The 13933-nt window shown below is 59.0% G+C and overlaps 1 protein-coding gene across 1 annotated transcript in view; it reads left to right on the top strand.

Moving 5' to 3' along the window:
- The first annotated feature begins 8217 nt into the window (after positions 1 to 8217).
- SLC6A2 (solute carrier family 6 member 2) overlaps positions 8218 to 13933 on the top strand; it is a 26068-nt gene continuing 20352 nt past the window's right edge. Inside the window, exon 1 of the mRNA XM_028126952.2 lies at positions 8218 to 8491. Coding sequence (XP_027982753.1) covers positions 8218 to 8491 — 274 coding nt within the window. The remainder of the gene's footprint in view (positions 8492 to 13933) is intronic.

The raw sequence follows: 13933 nt of genomic DNA, 5'->3' as shown, positions 1-13933 counted from the left end.
TAGAATGGCGGGAACTGGGACAGGCCAAGAGGCCAAGGGTCTCCGGGAAGAAGCAGTGACCTTCAAGGACATGACTGAAACCTTCGAATGCACAACACAGGTCTGTTAGCTGTTCGCTGTGCTGCACCTTAGACCCCAGAATGTACTCATCGCATAACAGAAGGTTTGTCCCCAGAAAAAACAATGTCAGTTAAGACCCTGTGGTATTGCTCAGACACAGACAGACAGACAGACCAACGGAGCAGGATGGAGAGTCCAGAAACAACCCAAATGCACAAGGAGCGTGAACCTGCATCTCCATCCTCGTGGATGAATCTCAAAAACGTTACGTTCAGCCAAGAAGTCACAGGACAAGATCAACGGTGTGATTCCTTTATATAAAGCTCACAGGACCGAACGAAGCAATGTGTTGTCAGGAACATACTCAGAGGTTCTAACACTGTAAAGAAACACAAAGAGCCCGCTTCGGTGGTTGAGCGTCACCCTCTGAACCAGGAGGTCACGGTTCAATCCCCCATCAGGGCACAGGCCCAGGTTGCAGGCTCGACCCCCAGTGGGGGGGCGTGCAGGAGGCAGCCGATCCATGGTTCTCACTCATCATCGATGTTTCTATCTCTCTCTCCCTCTCCCTTCCTCTCTGAAATCTGAAATCAATAAAAATATTTTTAATGTTTTTTAAAATGTCCAAAGGAAAACAAATGAATATTTGCTAAATTCAGGATAGTGGCTACTTGCGTGGGGGGGGGGGGGGGGGGAAGGGGTGAAGGGACATGTGGAGGGAGGGGCCTATAGGGTCTCGTGGGGGATTGGAAATGCTCTATTTCCTATTCTGGGGAACGGGTTCTTGTATGTTCGTATCATTAATAGTATTAAAACTGTCAATATGTGTTTTACACACATTTTCTTATGTATGGTAACTTTTAAACTGAACTTTAAAATGCTGGTGTTAGTTCATATTTCTGGGAGCGCCCACGCTTCACCCCATCATCTCAGGGGTGCCTGACAGAGTGCTCAGGGCATAGAGGGGTCTGAGGCCCAATCCCGCTCTGATATCCCCGACTGATGGCGGGCCCAGCCAGAGGGTCAGCCGGCTACAACCCCCCTCCCTCCTGGAGAGGGCCGTGCGTCAACCAGGTGTGAGTCTGTCACCATGGCTCCGTGACCCCCGAGGCCAAAGGATGTATTTGGGGGCGAGAGGGCCCCCCTTCCCTCCCAGGAGCCTGAGTCCCTTTCCCTGGAACCCCTCCTTTCTCTCTCCCTCCCCAGCTCTCCTTCTGACATGCCTTCACCTGCCTTTCTTCTTCCCACAGCCCCTCCCCTTCTTGCTGACAGACATGGCACTCGCCCCAAAGCTGAAAGTAGCAGAGAGCAGTCAGGACCGGGGGCGGGGGGGGGGGGGCGAGGAGAAGGGGCTGACCCCCAGCCCAGTGCTCTTTCTGCCGCCCCGCCCACCACTCCCAGCGCCACTGTCCCTGCCTGCCTGGCCCACCGCCCCACGGGGCCTGCAAGGCTCGGCTGGGCTTGCACCCGCACGTCCTCAAAGGATGCGTTCATTCCTGTTGTGAGAAAGAGCAGTCAAGGCCGACCCCAAGGTTTTCGTCCTGAGGAACTAAAAGGGGGTGCCCCCCCCCCCAGAACGAGAGGGTCAGCGGGGGAGGTCAGGAAACCTATGTGATTTTCTGGGACATGAGGAGCCCCAGGCGCCTGTGACCCGTGTAGCGAGGCCCAGTCTGCAGCTGGCCCCAGGCAGGGGATGTGCATGTGGATGTCAGGACGGACAGAAGCCTTTCAGTGCCAGCGTCTGACCTGGGCCACAGGCCAGGCCTCTCTCCACGGGCTCCCCTCTCATTCAGAGTAGGTCCTTCCACGGCTGCGATGGGTGCAGGCGTCGAGGCCACGCAAGCCCAGCCTGGCCATGCAGAGACGAGTCTAAGGCCTGAGCCACAGCTGAGTGGTGGGGGAGCCTGGAAACCCCAGGAGCTTGAGTGGGAGGTGCCCGGGGGAACGAGTTCCAGCTCAGGGGAGTCTCTGGTTGAGGGGACTCGTGTGCTGTCTGTGAATGCGGAGTCTTATGTAACACTGCCAGGTCTATTGCCCCGATCCAAACACAAACACACAGACAAAAACAAGAAAGAAAAGAAAAACAGCCCTGGCCGGTGTGGCTCAGTGGATAGAATGTCGGCCTGTGGACTGAAGGGTCCCGGGTTTGATTCCGGTCAAGGGCACGTACCCCCATTGCAGGCAGCCAGCCCTGGTTTGGGTGCATGCGGAAGGCAACCAATCAATGTGTCTCTCTCACATTCACCGATGATTTTCTCTCTCTCTGTCTCTCCCTCTCCCTTCCACTCTCTCTAAAAATCAATGGGAAAAATATCCCTAGGTGAGGATTTCAAATAAATAAATAAATATAAAATGGTAACATTATTGAAAGAAAAAACAAATCCACAAGCAAACCCCTCCTCCTCTCTGGCCTTAGCTCCCCACACAGTGCAGTAGGGGTGCAGGCTCCGAGGTACCCTCCGGAAACTTCCAGGACACGGCCCCTGGGGGTCCAAGCCCAGCCTCTGCGCCAGGGCCTCGGCGTCTCCAGGGAGAGGGCCCGCGCGGGACCGAGAGCGCAGCCATCGCGTGCGCCGTGGCCTGTGTCACCACGTGCCCCGGTAAGTGGAAGTGACGCCTCCGCAGATAGCCAGTGGCTCTGATAACGCGCCAGCCGCCTGCCCACCCGCTGGCCTCGGGCCGCCCGGAGGGGCAGGACGCAGGGCACAGAGAGAAGCCACATGGCCCCCTGGCCCTCGGAGGGCCGGGAATCAGGACCAGAGACGGAGAGAGACGCCTTCCCCTCAGCCCCGCCCTGCTGGTGTCTCCCAGAAGTCTCAGGACGGGCTGATGGGCTCTGATGGCGTGTGTGTGTGTGTGTGTGTGTGTGTGTGTGTGTGTGTGTGTGTGTGTGTGTGATGGGGGGGTGTCTCGTCCATCCCTGCAGTAAACACTCCCAGTGTCCCGCCCACACCCGTCACTGTCACTCACTGTTCCTGCCAATGCAGACCAGGCCCATCGGCTTCCTCCTGCCAGGCCTGCTGCTGGGAGCCTGGGTGTTTTGGGGGACGGAGGGTGCTCAGCCCACACACCTGGAATGAGGGGGTCAGCGGGGGGAGGTGGGGGTCAGCTGGAAATGCTGGGGAGCGGCCTTCACGGTGAAATACCCCAGCGTTCTGGCCGGGAACGGGCCAGCCAAGGCGTGGTTATGTTGTCTCCCAGAGGTCCCCGCAGGCCGCACGCCAGCTGCCCACGGCCGGACCGCTCCGCACGTCCCTCACTGGTCTCCTTCCCTTTCCCGCCGCCCCCCCCCTTCTCAGCCCCCACTCATCCACCAGGGCTTCAAGGGGGCCGCCTCCTAAATCAATGACCTAAACTCAGTTCTTTGTTTCAGGCTCAGCTTCTGGAGGAATCCAACATCAACCACCTCAACCAAAGACACCAAACCCAGCCAGCCACTGAGGTGGCCTCCGTGCTGTTCCCTACACGTTTCTGGAGCACATGCTATGGCACAGATGATGTTGGGCACGGTCCCCGGGCTGGCGGGAGGACACACAGACAGCTGTATTGGACAGACATACGAAGTGGTAGAAAGGCATTCCCTCGGCTGCAGGAGGTAGCTATCAGGGAAGGCTTTCCAGTGGCGGTGACATCTGAAGCTTTGAAGGATGAATAGGAGTTCTCCAGGTAGACGAGAGGGAGAGGAAAACAGCACATTAAAAAAATCCTGAGGTGTCCCGAGGCACAAAGCACCAGGGAACTGTTAGTAGTTGGGTATCTCCCATGTTGCTAGAGAATAAAGCATATTTTGGAGGTGGTAGGTAGAGGGTTTGCAGAAAGAATTAAAATAGCCTGAGAGATGGTTAAATAGACAGGCGGAATCTTGTCTGAATGGCTGAAGGTGTTTAGATATTATCTTGGAAAAATTAGAGGAGTTTAAGAAATTGTGGGTTGCCTTTTTCTGATTGCTGAAGTATCAAATGCTCATTGTGCCAACGTTGGCAGGTAAAGAGAAGTACAAAGAAGAAAATAAATTACCTCAAAGCCAGGGTTAATTAAATCGTTTTGATGAGTTGCTGTCTCTCAGGGTTGTTTTAGGCAGAAGAGTGAGGTGAACAGACTTGAGTTTCAGAAAGAGCTCGGGCAGCTGGTGAGTGTGATGTGGCTGGGGGCTGTGGAAGGCGGGGGGTCTCTGAGGGGACGCAGCTGCAGTGGGAGTGTGGGGGGCATTTAGAAGTGGGGTTTCCCCAGGTGGATGGGGAAGGGCCTAGAGGGCAGGAGAGGAGCGTGACTACTGGAGAGATTCTTTTTTATTTTTTTTTAATACTTTGAAGGTGAGAGATATTTCTCTTTTTTTATTATTCTTTTTTAAAAAGTATTTTTTTTAAATGTTTGGCGTTTCCTCAAAAAATTAAAAATGGAACTTCCATTTGACCTAGTAACCCCACTTCTAGGAATATATCCCTAGAAAACAGAAACACCAATCAGAAAGGATATATGCACCCCTATGTTCATAGCAGCACAATCTACAATAGCTAAGATCTGGAAACAGCCTAAGTGCCCGTCAGCAGATGAGTGGATTAGAAAACTGTGGTACAACTACACAATGGAATACTATGCTGCTGTAAAAAAGAAGGAATTCTTACCATTGGCAACAGCGTGGATGGACCTGGAGAGCATTATGCTAAGTGAAATAAGCCAGTCGGAGAAAGATAAACATCACATGATCTCACTCATTTGTGGAATATAATGAACATCATAAACTGATGAACAAAAATAGAGCCAGAGACATAGGAGCATCGAACAGACTGTCCAACTTCAGCGGGAAGGCCGGGGGGGGGGGGGGGGAGAGGGAAGGTAAGAGAGCAACCAAATGACTTGCATGCGTGCATATGAGCATAACCAATGGACACAGACACTAGGGGGGGGAGGGCATGTGCCGGGGAGTGGGGGAGGCCGGGGGGAGGTCAATAGGGGAAAAGGAGACATATGTTCTACTATTTCTAATACTTTAAACAATAAATAAAAAAATAATTCTTTATTATTGAAAGTATTACATATGTCCTCTTCCCCCCCCCCCAGTGACCCCCTGCCTGTCCCCCCTCTTCACCACCCTATTGTCCGTGTCCATGGGTAATGCATATATGCATACAAGGTAATCAACCTCCCACCGACCCACCCACCCTCCCCGCCTTCCCTCCGAGATTCCACACTCTGTTCCATGTCTCTGGATCCCCTCCGTTCATCCGTGTATTTTGTTACTTAGATTCCACATGTGAGTGTGATCATGGGATGCTTGTCTTTGTCTGACGGACTTACTTCACTCAGCATGATCCTCTACTGCTGGAGAGATCCTGAGTGTTTCCACCCATGAACTGGAGGAAGGGCCGGGCGCCAGGAGCCGAGAGAACTGCGTTCTCACCTCAACGCGGTCACTTCCAGCCTGTGGGACTTCAGACAGGCCCCCTGGAGCCTCGGACCTGGAAACCCCTTCCTGCTTTGCTCACAGGCTTGTCCGCATAACCCCTGGGTCACAGGAGATTTTCCTTGATCCCAGGCTCTCCCGAAGCTTTGCTCATTCCTCCCCGGGCCTCCTGCCTCCCACCATTAGCCCGCAGAAGGCCAACAGACCCATCACCCCACTGCTTCTCCCTTCCTCTCCTCTCTGCACACTCCCCACAGGACATCTGCGAAACATGCCCTAAACACCCCCTCCACACTAACTGATGCCCCAGTATGTTTGGGGTGCTAGGCATACAGTGGGGTGTGGGACAGCCGAAGTCCCTGTCTTCGCGGAGCTCGTAGGCCACCCCACAGGACACATATAATAAACAAGCAAACATAAATGTGGACAGTGATGTCATGAAGGGAGTACAATAGGGTGATGTGATAGAAAGGGGGGGGGGCGGTATTTGAGATCAGGCAGAGGAAACCGCGAGCATAAAGGTCTTGGCGTGGGTCTGAGCTTGGAATGTTTAAAGGTCAGCAGGCCTGGGCTTCTAGAAACAGCTGCCCAGCCTACGTAAGTAAGTGTTGTCACTCCTTGGGTCACGACCCCACCCCTTACTTGCTGACTCAGCCCTACCCACCTCCCAGATCCCTGGGGTCACAGCCAGTCCCGAGGGGAGTGTGGCCATGGAGCGATTCAGAGTGTTTCCATCCATACCCTGGTGCAGGGGCCAGGGGCCAGGGGCCAGAGAGCTGGGTTCTCATCTCAACTTGGTCACTTCCAACCTGTGGGGCTTCAGAAAGGTCCCTTGAATCCTCAGACCTGAAGCCCCTCCTCATTGAATTAACGCAATCAGCCCGTTACCTGGGGCACAGGCCACATCACCAGGCCGGTCACCGCCCGGCGCGGCCAGAACCAGCCAGCCCGAGCCCGCCGCCCGCCCGCCCCTCCAGCGCTCCTCCACTGGGTTGTGACCTACCCTTGACACAATGAACGGTGCCCATATCCCCGCTAGCCAGGGCGGTTCAGGTGTATAGTAGGTAATCTGCATCTGTCTGATGAACGAATGAATGAATCAATGCATCAATGAGTGAGTGAGCGAATGCCAGGGCTAAACGACTCACTCCTTTACTTGCTTAAATGCCGCCTTCTCAAATTCTCTGACCTCACAGCAACCCCACCGCCCCCCCCCCCCCAGCGCCCTTCCCAGTCCCATACGCTGCTTTGCCCCACAGCCAAGATCTCCTCACATTCCAGATCGCACATTTATTTATGACGCTTCTTGTGACCGGTTGTAAACTCCATCGTATGAGGGATCTTTGCTCACGCATGTACCCCCAGTGCCTGGGACACAGCAGGCATATGTAGGAACACGTGAGCGAAGGGGTGAATGAACGAGTGAACAGATGAGTGACTAATAGTTCTGTCTCCTGCAACAGGAGTCACAACCCCCAAGGCCTGGCTCGCCAGCCCATAACAGGCGTAGGACTCAGGACTGGGCTGTGCCCTGTCAACCCAGGCCAGCCAAACAAAACCCACCCCAGGCCTGCCGGCATCACTTGGCCATCCTGGCCACTGAGCAGAAGGGTGCCGTTTTGTTGCTGGAGAAATTCTAGCAAGGTAGTTTAAGAGGCCTGTGACGGGTGGGGAGCTGGTATTGAACCGGGGTTTGCTTTTCTTGCCCCCCCTCTCAGAGCGACTCAGCCAGACCCCAGTTCTGAGAGTCGCGTTCTCTTGCGGTGGTAGGAATTCAGAGCCCGGGGCCCCAAGAGCTGCGTGTGGGACCTCCGTGCGTGCTGGAAAGGGAATGCACACGCGGGTCCGCAAGTCGCGGGTATCCGGGATAACGCCAGCTCCGGAGCCCGCGCCGCGCCCCCGCCCCTCCCCATCCTCGGCCACGCTGTCACTCCCCATTAGTGCTAACAGGCTCCAGAGAAGCGCCCGGCTCGGGGCTAATGCAATCGGCGCGTTACCTGGGGCGCAGGCTACATTACCAGCCCGGTCCCCGCCCGGCGCGGCCAGAACCAGCCAGCCTGCGCCCCGCCGGCCGCCCCGCGTCTCCTGCGCCCGAGCGCCACGCGGCGGAACTTGGCCCCAGCCGGCGCCCCACAGCCTGGGAAGCGAGGCGGGTCCCGGGCGGGCGGGCGGGCAGGGCGCACGGCATCCGGGATCCCGTTGCTGCCGGACACGTGAGTGCGCCCCGCTCGCGGGACCCGCTTGATGGGCCGGGGAGACCCAGGCTGGGGCGCGCGGAGCTGGCGTGCCCGCGAGTTTGACGTGCGGGGGTGTGCGAGTCCGGGAGGCTCTGGGGCTGCTGGAGGTGGCGCGGGCCCCAGCGGCGGGGAAGAGGGTAGTAGCCAGCGACACCGGGCGGGTCTCCGCCCGAGGAAACCTCTGCCTTTGGCGCGTCCAAACCCCGTCATTGGGGACCGAGAGGGGGCGGCCGAAAGAGGGAAGGGCTGCCAGGTCCCAAGCCGGATCTACAGGGCGGGCAGGAGCGGTCTCCGCCTCTAAGTTCCGTCACAGCCCCCCGCCTCTACCTCTGTTTCCAAGTTGTCCCAACAGACGCGCGCCCTTTTCTGGGCGCCCGCGTCTGCTCAGCGCACGCTGAGCGAGGTGTCCCCGGCGATCTCGGGAGGATCGGGAGGCGCATGGCCCGGTGACAACATCTCCTTTTCTCCAAGCAGCGCCTCTCAGGCCCGCCGACGGCCCCCCCGCCCGCCGCAGCCATGCTCCTGGCGCGGATGAACCCGCAGGTGCAGCCGGAGAGCAGCGGGGCGGACCCGGAGGCCGCGCAGCCCCTGCAGGCGCGCAAAGCCGCGGAGCTGCTGGTGGTGAAAGAGCGCAATGGGGTCCAGTGCCTCCTGGCGTCCCGCGCGAGCGAGGAGCCGCCCCGGGAGACCTGGGGCAAGAAGATCGACTTCCTGCTGTCGGTGGTGGGCTTCGCGGTGGACCTGGCCAACGTGTGGCGATTCCCTTACCTCTGCTACAAGAACGGCGGCGGTGAGTCCCCCCCCCCCCCCCGCCCCGGGGGGCTGGGGTGTGGACTGGGAGGCCGCAGTCTGCAGCAGGGGCTGGGATACTCACCCAGGAGAGGAAGCGCACGGGCCAGTTTGGGGCGCAGGAAGGCACCGGCAGGGCTCACAGAAAAGGCATTGGCGTCCCGGTGGGAGAGGGGAATTGAGGCATGAACTTGGACAGCGATAGGTGCTTGGGTGGAAGGAGGGAATCGGGCACAGGTCGGGTGAGGGCCCCTGACCTTTGATGGGCCACAGGAAGGGAGTGGAGATTGGAAAGCTCTGGAAGGGGCGCCAGAGTGCATAGCAGGTGACAGCCAGGCACCCGGGGTCCCTAAACCCAGCGCCCGCCCCCCTCACCCCCCCCCCCCCCCCGCCCCGCTCTAGAGCGGACTGGGTTCCTGCACTCGGGGCCAGAGACGCACAAAGAGGGGCCAGTGGCGGAGAGAAGCCCACTCACAGGTGGTGGTGTGTGGCTGGAGGGGCCAGAGGGCACAGGCTAGGAGGGATTGGGGACCGGGATGGGGTCCTGGCCCCATGCAGCGTGGAGGGGGCCCGGGGCCTGGACAGACAGCCAGGCTCTCCTCCCGCTCCGTGCTGGCGGACATACCCACCTGCCCTGGGATGAGAGCCTAGAGACCAGCTGCAGCCCCACACAGGATCCTGGGGCCTAAGGGCCTCGCTCCTTCCCGGCCTTTGCTCCTCGGGCCCAAACCATGCATCCTGCCCCTTTTGCTGGGATGAGCTAAGGGGTGCCCTGCAGAAAGCCTGGGGGAAAGGACCTAGCGGCAGAGGTTGGTGCAGGGGGCCCAGTTCTGGAAACCTCTCTACCCACTGGACCGTCCTGCCTGGCAGGGGCGCTGGCTCAGGACTCCAGGGGGGCAGAGGGAGGCAGGGAGAGGGTTGGGAACTGGGCGTTAGGGCCTGGGACCCTGCTGTTCCCTTCCGTGTAGGCGCTAGCCACTTGCTTGTCGCTCTGGGTGAGAAACGGGGAGCAGGAACCGACAGAGGCAGACACTTCTCCACGTGCGGCTGCTGCAGGGTTAAGCCGAGGGCCCTTCGGACCCCAGGAGCGAGGACCTGCAGGCCCCGTGCTATTCCAGCAGGGAGTTCATGAATGAAGGACAGACTGAGAGACCCGAGACCGCGCCACCCAGCATGACCTCATGCTTGTCCCTAGGCAGCGGGAGGCTCCATCAGGGAGGCAGTGGGGCTGTCTGCAGGGTTCTCCATCCTCCCTCTGCCCCTGTGGGCTTGGCCTGTTCCCGGGGGAGGACCTGGCCAGTCGGCGGGGTCCCGGCATCTGCCTCCCTGCGGGGGACAAGGCCACTGGGAATCCTCCTTTGTGCGCGGCTGCTTCCATGTGACATGTTGTGCCGACGGTTCTTGAGGTTCGGACAGACCTGGGTCTGCACCCGGCCTGACGTTTCTGGGAAACGTGGCTTTGGACAAGCCACTCGTCCGCTCTGGACCTCAGGCTCCTTGTGCAGAAAAGCAGAGGAGCTGTGCCTCCCTGTAGGTGAGGTGTCAGGACAGAATATACGCTCAGGACTCACGCAGTGCCCCGCACCACGCCGGAGCTGGGTAAACGGAGTGGTAACTCTTGGTGTTCTTGGTCAGTGATTTCTAACCACAGGCTGGACCCGGGAGTAGGGCGGGTCCTGCCTTTGGAGGGAGCAGAGCTGATTCTCAGAGGACGTTGGTGAAGGGAAAGTGATGGGAGTAGTCATGCTTCGGCCTGGGGAATTATTAATTATTAATTAAGAACGGAGAGCTGGGCGTCGCTCCGTATTCCGACAGCCTAACCCTGTCTCCTGTCGTCTCCTCCCCCGGAGAATGGGGATTAGCATCCCCTCCACCATTCATGGGGCCCCATGTGGTCCTGGGTCCCAAATGGAGTTCCCCTTCTTTCCCAAGTAAGTTCCAGGTCGCAGGTACCCACAGCCCGAAAGGAACTCTCTTGGCCTAACTAGCTGGGGCTGTGGAGGCCAGGCAGGGGGTGGTGGCCGGGGCCGGGGGCAGGTTTGCACACTCATCGCCCTCACCTGGCCTGGCCGGAAGGGTGCTGTCTACACCCGGCGCTCGGCAAGCCAAGTTCAGCTGGGGTGGCCCTTCGTCTGACAGGTTTGCAGCAATGACACGCTCCCTGGGGGCTGCAGCTGAGACCTGGGGTCGAGGTCACCAGCCTGATTTGGCCGGTGGCTCTGAGCTGGCCCAAACATCTAGAGGGGCCCTTTCCAGCAAGATGGGGTTTCAGGGGATCAATGTCACCTCCTACCCTGCGGCCCAAACCCAACTGTAAGGATGAGGTCACCGCACGAGGGGAGAGAGGCTGGGGGCTTCATTAGCTGCGTGTAAGTCACTGCTGCCGTCTGTTTATTTAACCAAAAAACATGTACAGGAAGAATGCCCGTCTGTGCCGGGAATATCAAGATGACCAAAGGGCAGGTCCTTCCTTTAGCGAACCCACAGTCTATTGTAGCAAACCTGCCCGTCAGTGTCAACGTGGATCCGACGACCGGAGGTGGGAGGTCCCACATGAGGGAGTGAGGCCCTGCGGTCCTTTGTGGGTTTACGTTTCCCTCCATAATGCAGTTCTGAGTCTCTCCACCCCTTCGAGGGTATTCCTTTCTAGTGCCCAGAATGGAGGAGGTGGGAAACCAGGCCCTTCAAGCAGCTTCGTTATAAAATCTGGTGCAGACCCGGCCACGCCGATGGCAGAGGGAGAGGGGTGGCCCCCACACTCATTTCCCCGAGTCCCGCCCCCACTGTCCTCCTTAGAGGAGGTGGTGCAAATCTCAGGGGATCGAGCGTGTTCCCTGGCCAAGGCTGTTCCCAGGCCTCAGAGCGAAGGCCCTGAGGCCAGCTGGAAGGACCCGGAGAGCGGGTGACGGAGTGACCCCTTGGGGAGCCAGCTGTCCTCACTGCCCGGCACCCCCCGCGGAGCGGCGGGAACTGGTGCAGAGGCTCCTGGCTAGTCCCAGTCAGTGTGGGGTGGCGGGGAGGAGATGAGGGGTGCAAGACCCCGCTTGGCTGAGGTCATAGGGACCCCGAGGCCAGTGGCCAGGGCCCACGGTGGCTGTTAGGGCCCCAAGGAGGGGCAGGTTGGGGAGGAGACATGGGTTGGTACCACGCGCCTCTGGGTGACACACTTGAATGATCTGGGCTGGTTTATTCTAAGAACCAGCCCGTTTCCCTATAGCAATGGCCACAGGGAGCCAGCTGTTTAACTGGCAAAGACTCAGAGGGGACCTTGTGCCTGAGACCCAGGGCCCAGCTCCGAGGGACAGGATGGGGGAGGAGGTGAGGCCGCGGGGAGCGGGAGGGGAAGGAGAAAGCAGTGCTGGTCACACAGAGAGGCTGGGCTGTGGGCTCAGCAGAGCCTCGTGGATCAGACCGTGGGGCCTCTGAGGCTAGGAGGGCCTCCGGACTGCCCTGCGTTGGGGGAGGGGCCAGAGTCCTACGTCCCGGTGTTGATCGGTCTTTGATGCCAGCTGCCCTAGGAAGCGATGTGGCATTGACCGAGGTGGCTCTGTTCAGCTGAGGCCTGAGCGGTCCCCACTGAGGGGACAGGCTCTCCTTGGGCGGGGGGTGGGGGGTGCGGGTGGTACCCTCACCCAACAGACGGTCCTCAGCGGTGGCTCCCAGTTTACAGAGCCGAGTCCCATCTGCTCTCCTGGGTGACGGCAAGATATCATCCCCATCCTACTAAGAGCACCTACTAAGTGCAGGTACTTGACCTCAGTTATCTCAGTAGTGATCACAGCAAGCCAGTGATACACGGCCTACTTATTTTTCCCACTTACGAAGAGGAACCTTGAGCTCAGAGAAGTTCCCTTCTCACTCAAGGTCACAGAGCCATAAAAACAGGCTGAGGGGGCCGGCATTGTCTCCAGCTCCGGGCAGGGGGTAAGAGGAAAATTGTTTTGGTTTAGAATCTTCTGACACCAAATGTGTGGGGTTTCCCTCCAACTGGCCACTCCCCAGCTCGGGACACGGGCTGGGTGGCCGACAGTCCAGTTCTGACATTGTCTGCTCGCTGTTAGTGGGGACCCCATAAGACCGTCCACACTTGAGGTACCTGTGGCTCACCGGCTATGAATGGGGGCTTCCCACCATCCCATCTTCCGATTTGATCCTTTGCTTGAACAGCTCATAGAACCCAGTAAAAACCACAATTTACATTCACCAGTTTATTAGAAAGGACACAGATGAGCTGCCGGATAAAGAGGTACATGCAGTGAGGTCTGGAAGGACCCAGAGTACTGGAGCTTCTGTCCCCAGGAAGTTGGGGTGTGCCAGCCCCTAGCACAGGGACATGTCCACCCACCTGGGAGTCCCCCCAGCTCTGTCGTTCGTTCGGGGGTTTTCGTGGTGGCTTCGTCACCCAGACACGGTGCCTATTCCGTCCATCGCCAGCCCGTCTCCGCCCCGGGGCTGGGGGGCGGCTGAAAGCCCGGTCTTCTACTCAGGGCTTGGTCTGTCTGGCGGACCGTCACCATGCAGCAGCCCACCGAGCCATTTCACCAAACCAGAGACACTGCTACCCCCGGGAAATTCCAGGGGGCCTGGGAGCTCTGTGTTAGACCTTCCTGTTACCACATCTCGTGAGAGAGTGCAAGGGGTTTACGAGCTCTGTGTCAGGAACGCGGAGCAGAGAGCAAATATGTATATTTGGGCCCTGGGCCCTGGGCCATAGAGAGCTACCCCCCACCCCCGCCCGAACCCTCCTACTCTTCTCACGGGTCAGAGCCAGCGGGCCGGCCCACCCAGAACACTGCCTCCCAGCCCACAACCCACCACATCCAGGTACCCGGGCCTTGGACTTCCCTGCCCAGCCCCCCCACCCCCTCCGCTCAGGGTGGCCCTTTTGCCTGGTTCCTTCGTAACATGGACTGTGCTAGCCGCTGGCTCCACCCCAGGCCGGAGGGGAGGCCGGGGCCCACTCCCTGCAGAGGCTGTGCACGCAAGGCCTGGTGCCTCTCTGGTTGGAGCTCAGGTGAGGAAAAGGGGGAGCCGGGCAAACGGGGCTCCCCGTGCCGCCACTTTCCAGGGCGGAGACGTACGGAGAGCTGCAGGCTCCAAACTTGAACTTCACACTCGCCCCAAGGCCAAGGTCTGGTCATCAAGACAGGAGGGGGACCGTGTTTCATTTAGCAGCCGTGGCCCGGCGCGTCCTCTTGAATCTGTAGCCACGCGAGCCTTTGTCCCGCCCGCAGGCGGCCCGCCGGCTGGGAGCAGCTCCGTCTTCTCACTCCCCTTGCACCTGGCCTTGACTATGCCCTGGGGATGTTTGTGGAGCGGACAAACCCAGCTGCCAGGCACGGCCCAGGTTTTGTTGGGACTCTCGTGAAAGCCCTGGGCAGAGGCAACCCGCGAGCTGGGCTGCGGGCGCCCGGAGAACAGCTCTGCGGGGTTTGCTCCTCCG

Source organism: Eptesicus fuscus, chromosome 21 (genome assembly GCF_027574615.1).
Source record: "Eptesicus fuscus isolate TK198812 chromosome 21, DD_ASM_mEF_20220401, whole genome shotgun sequence".
NCBI classification, from domain to species: domain Eukaryota; kingdom Metazoa; phylum Chordata; class Mammalia; order Chiroptera; family Vespertilionidae; genus Eptesicus; species Eptesicus fuscus.
This window is presented reverse-complemented; position numbering and strand designations above follow the sequence as displayed.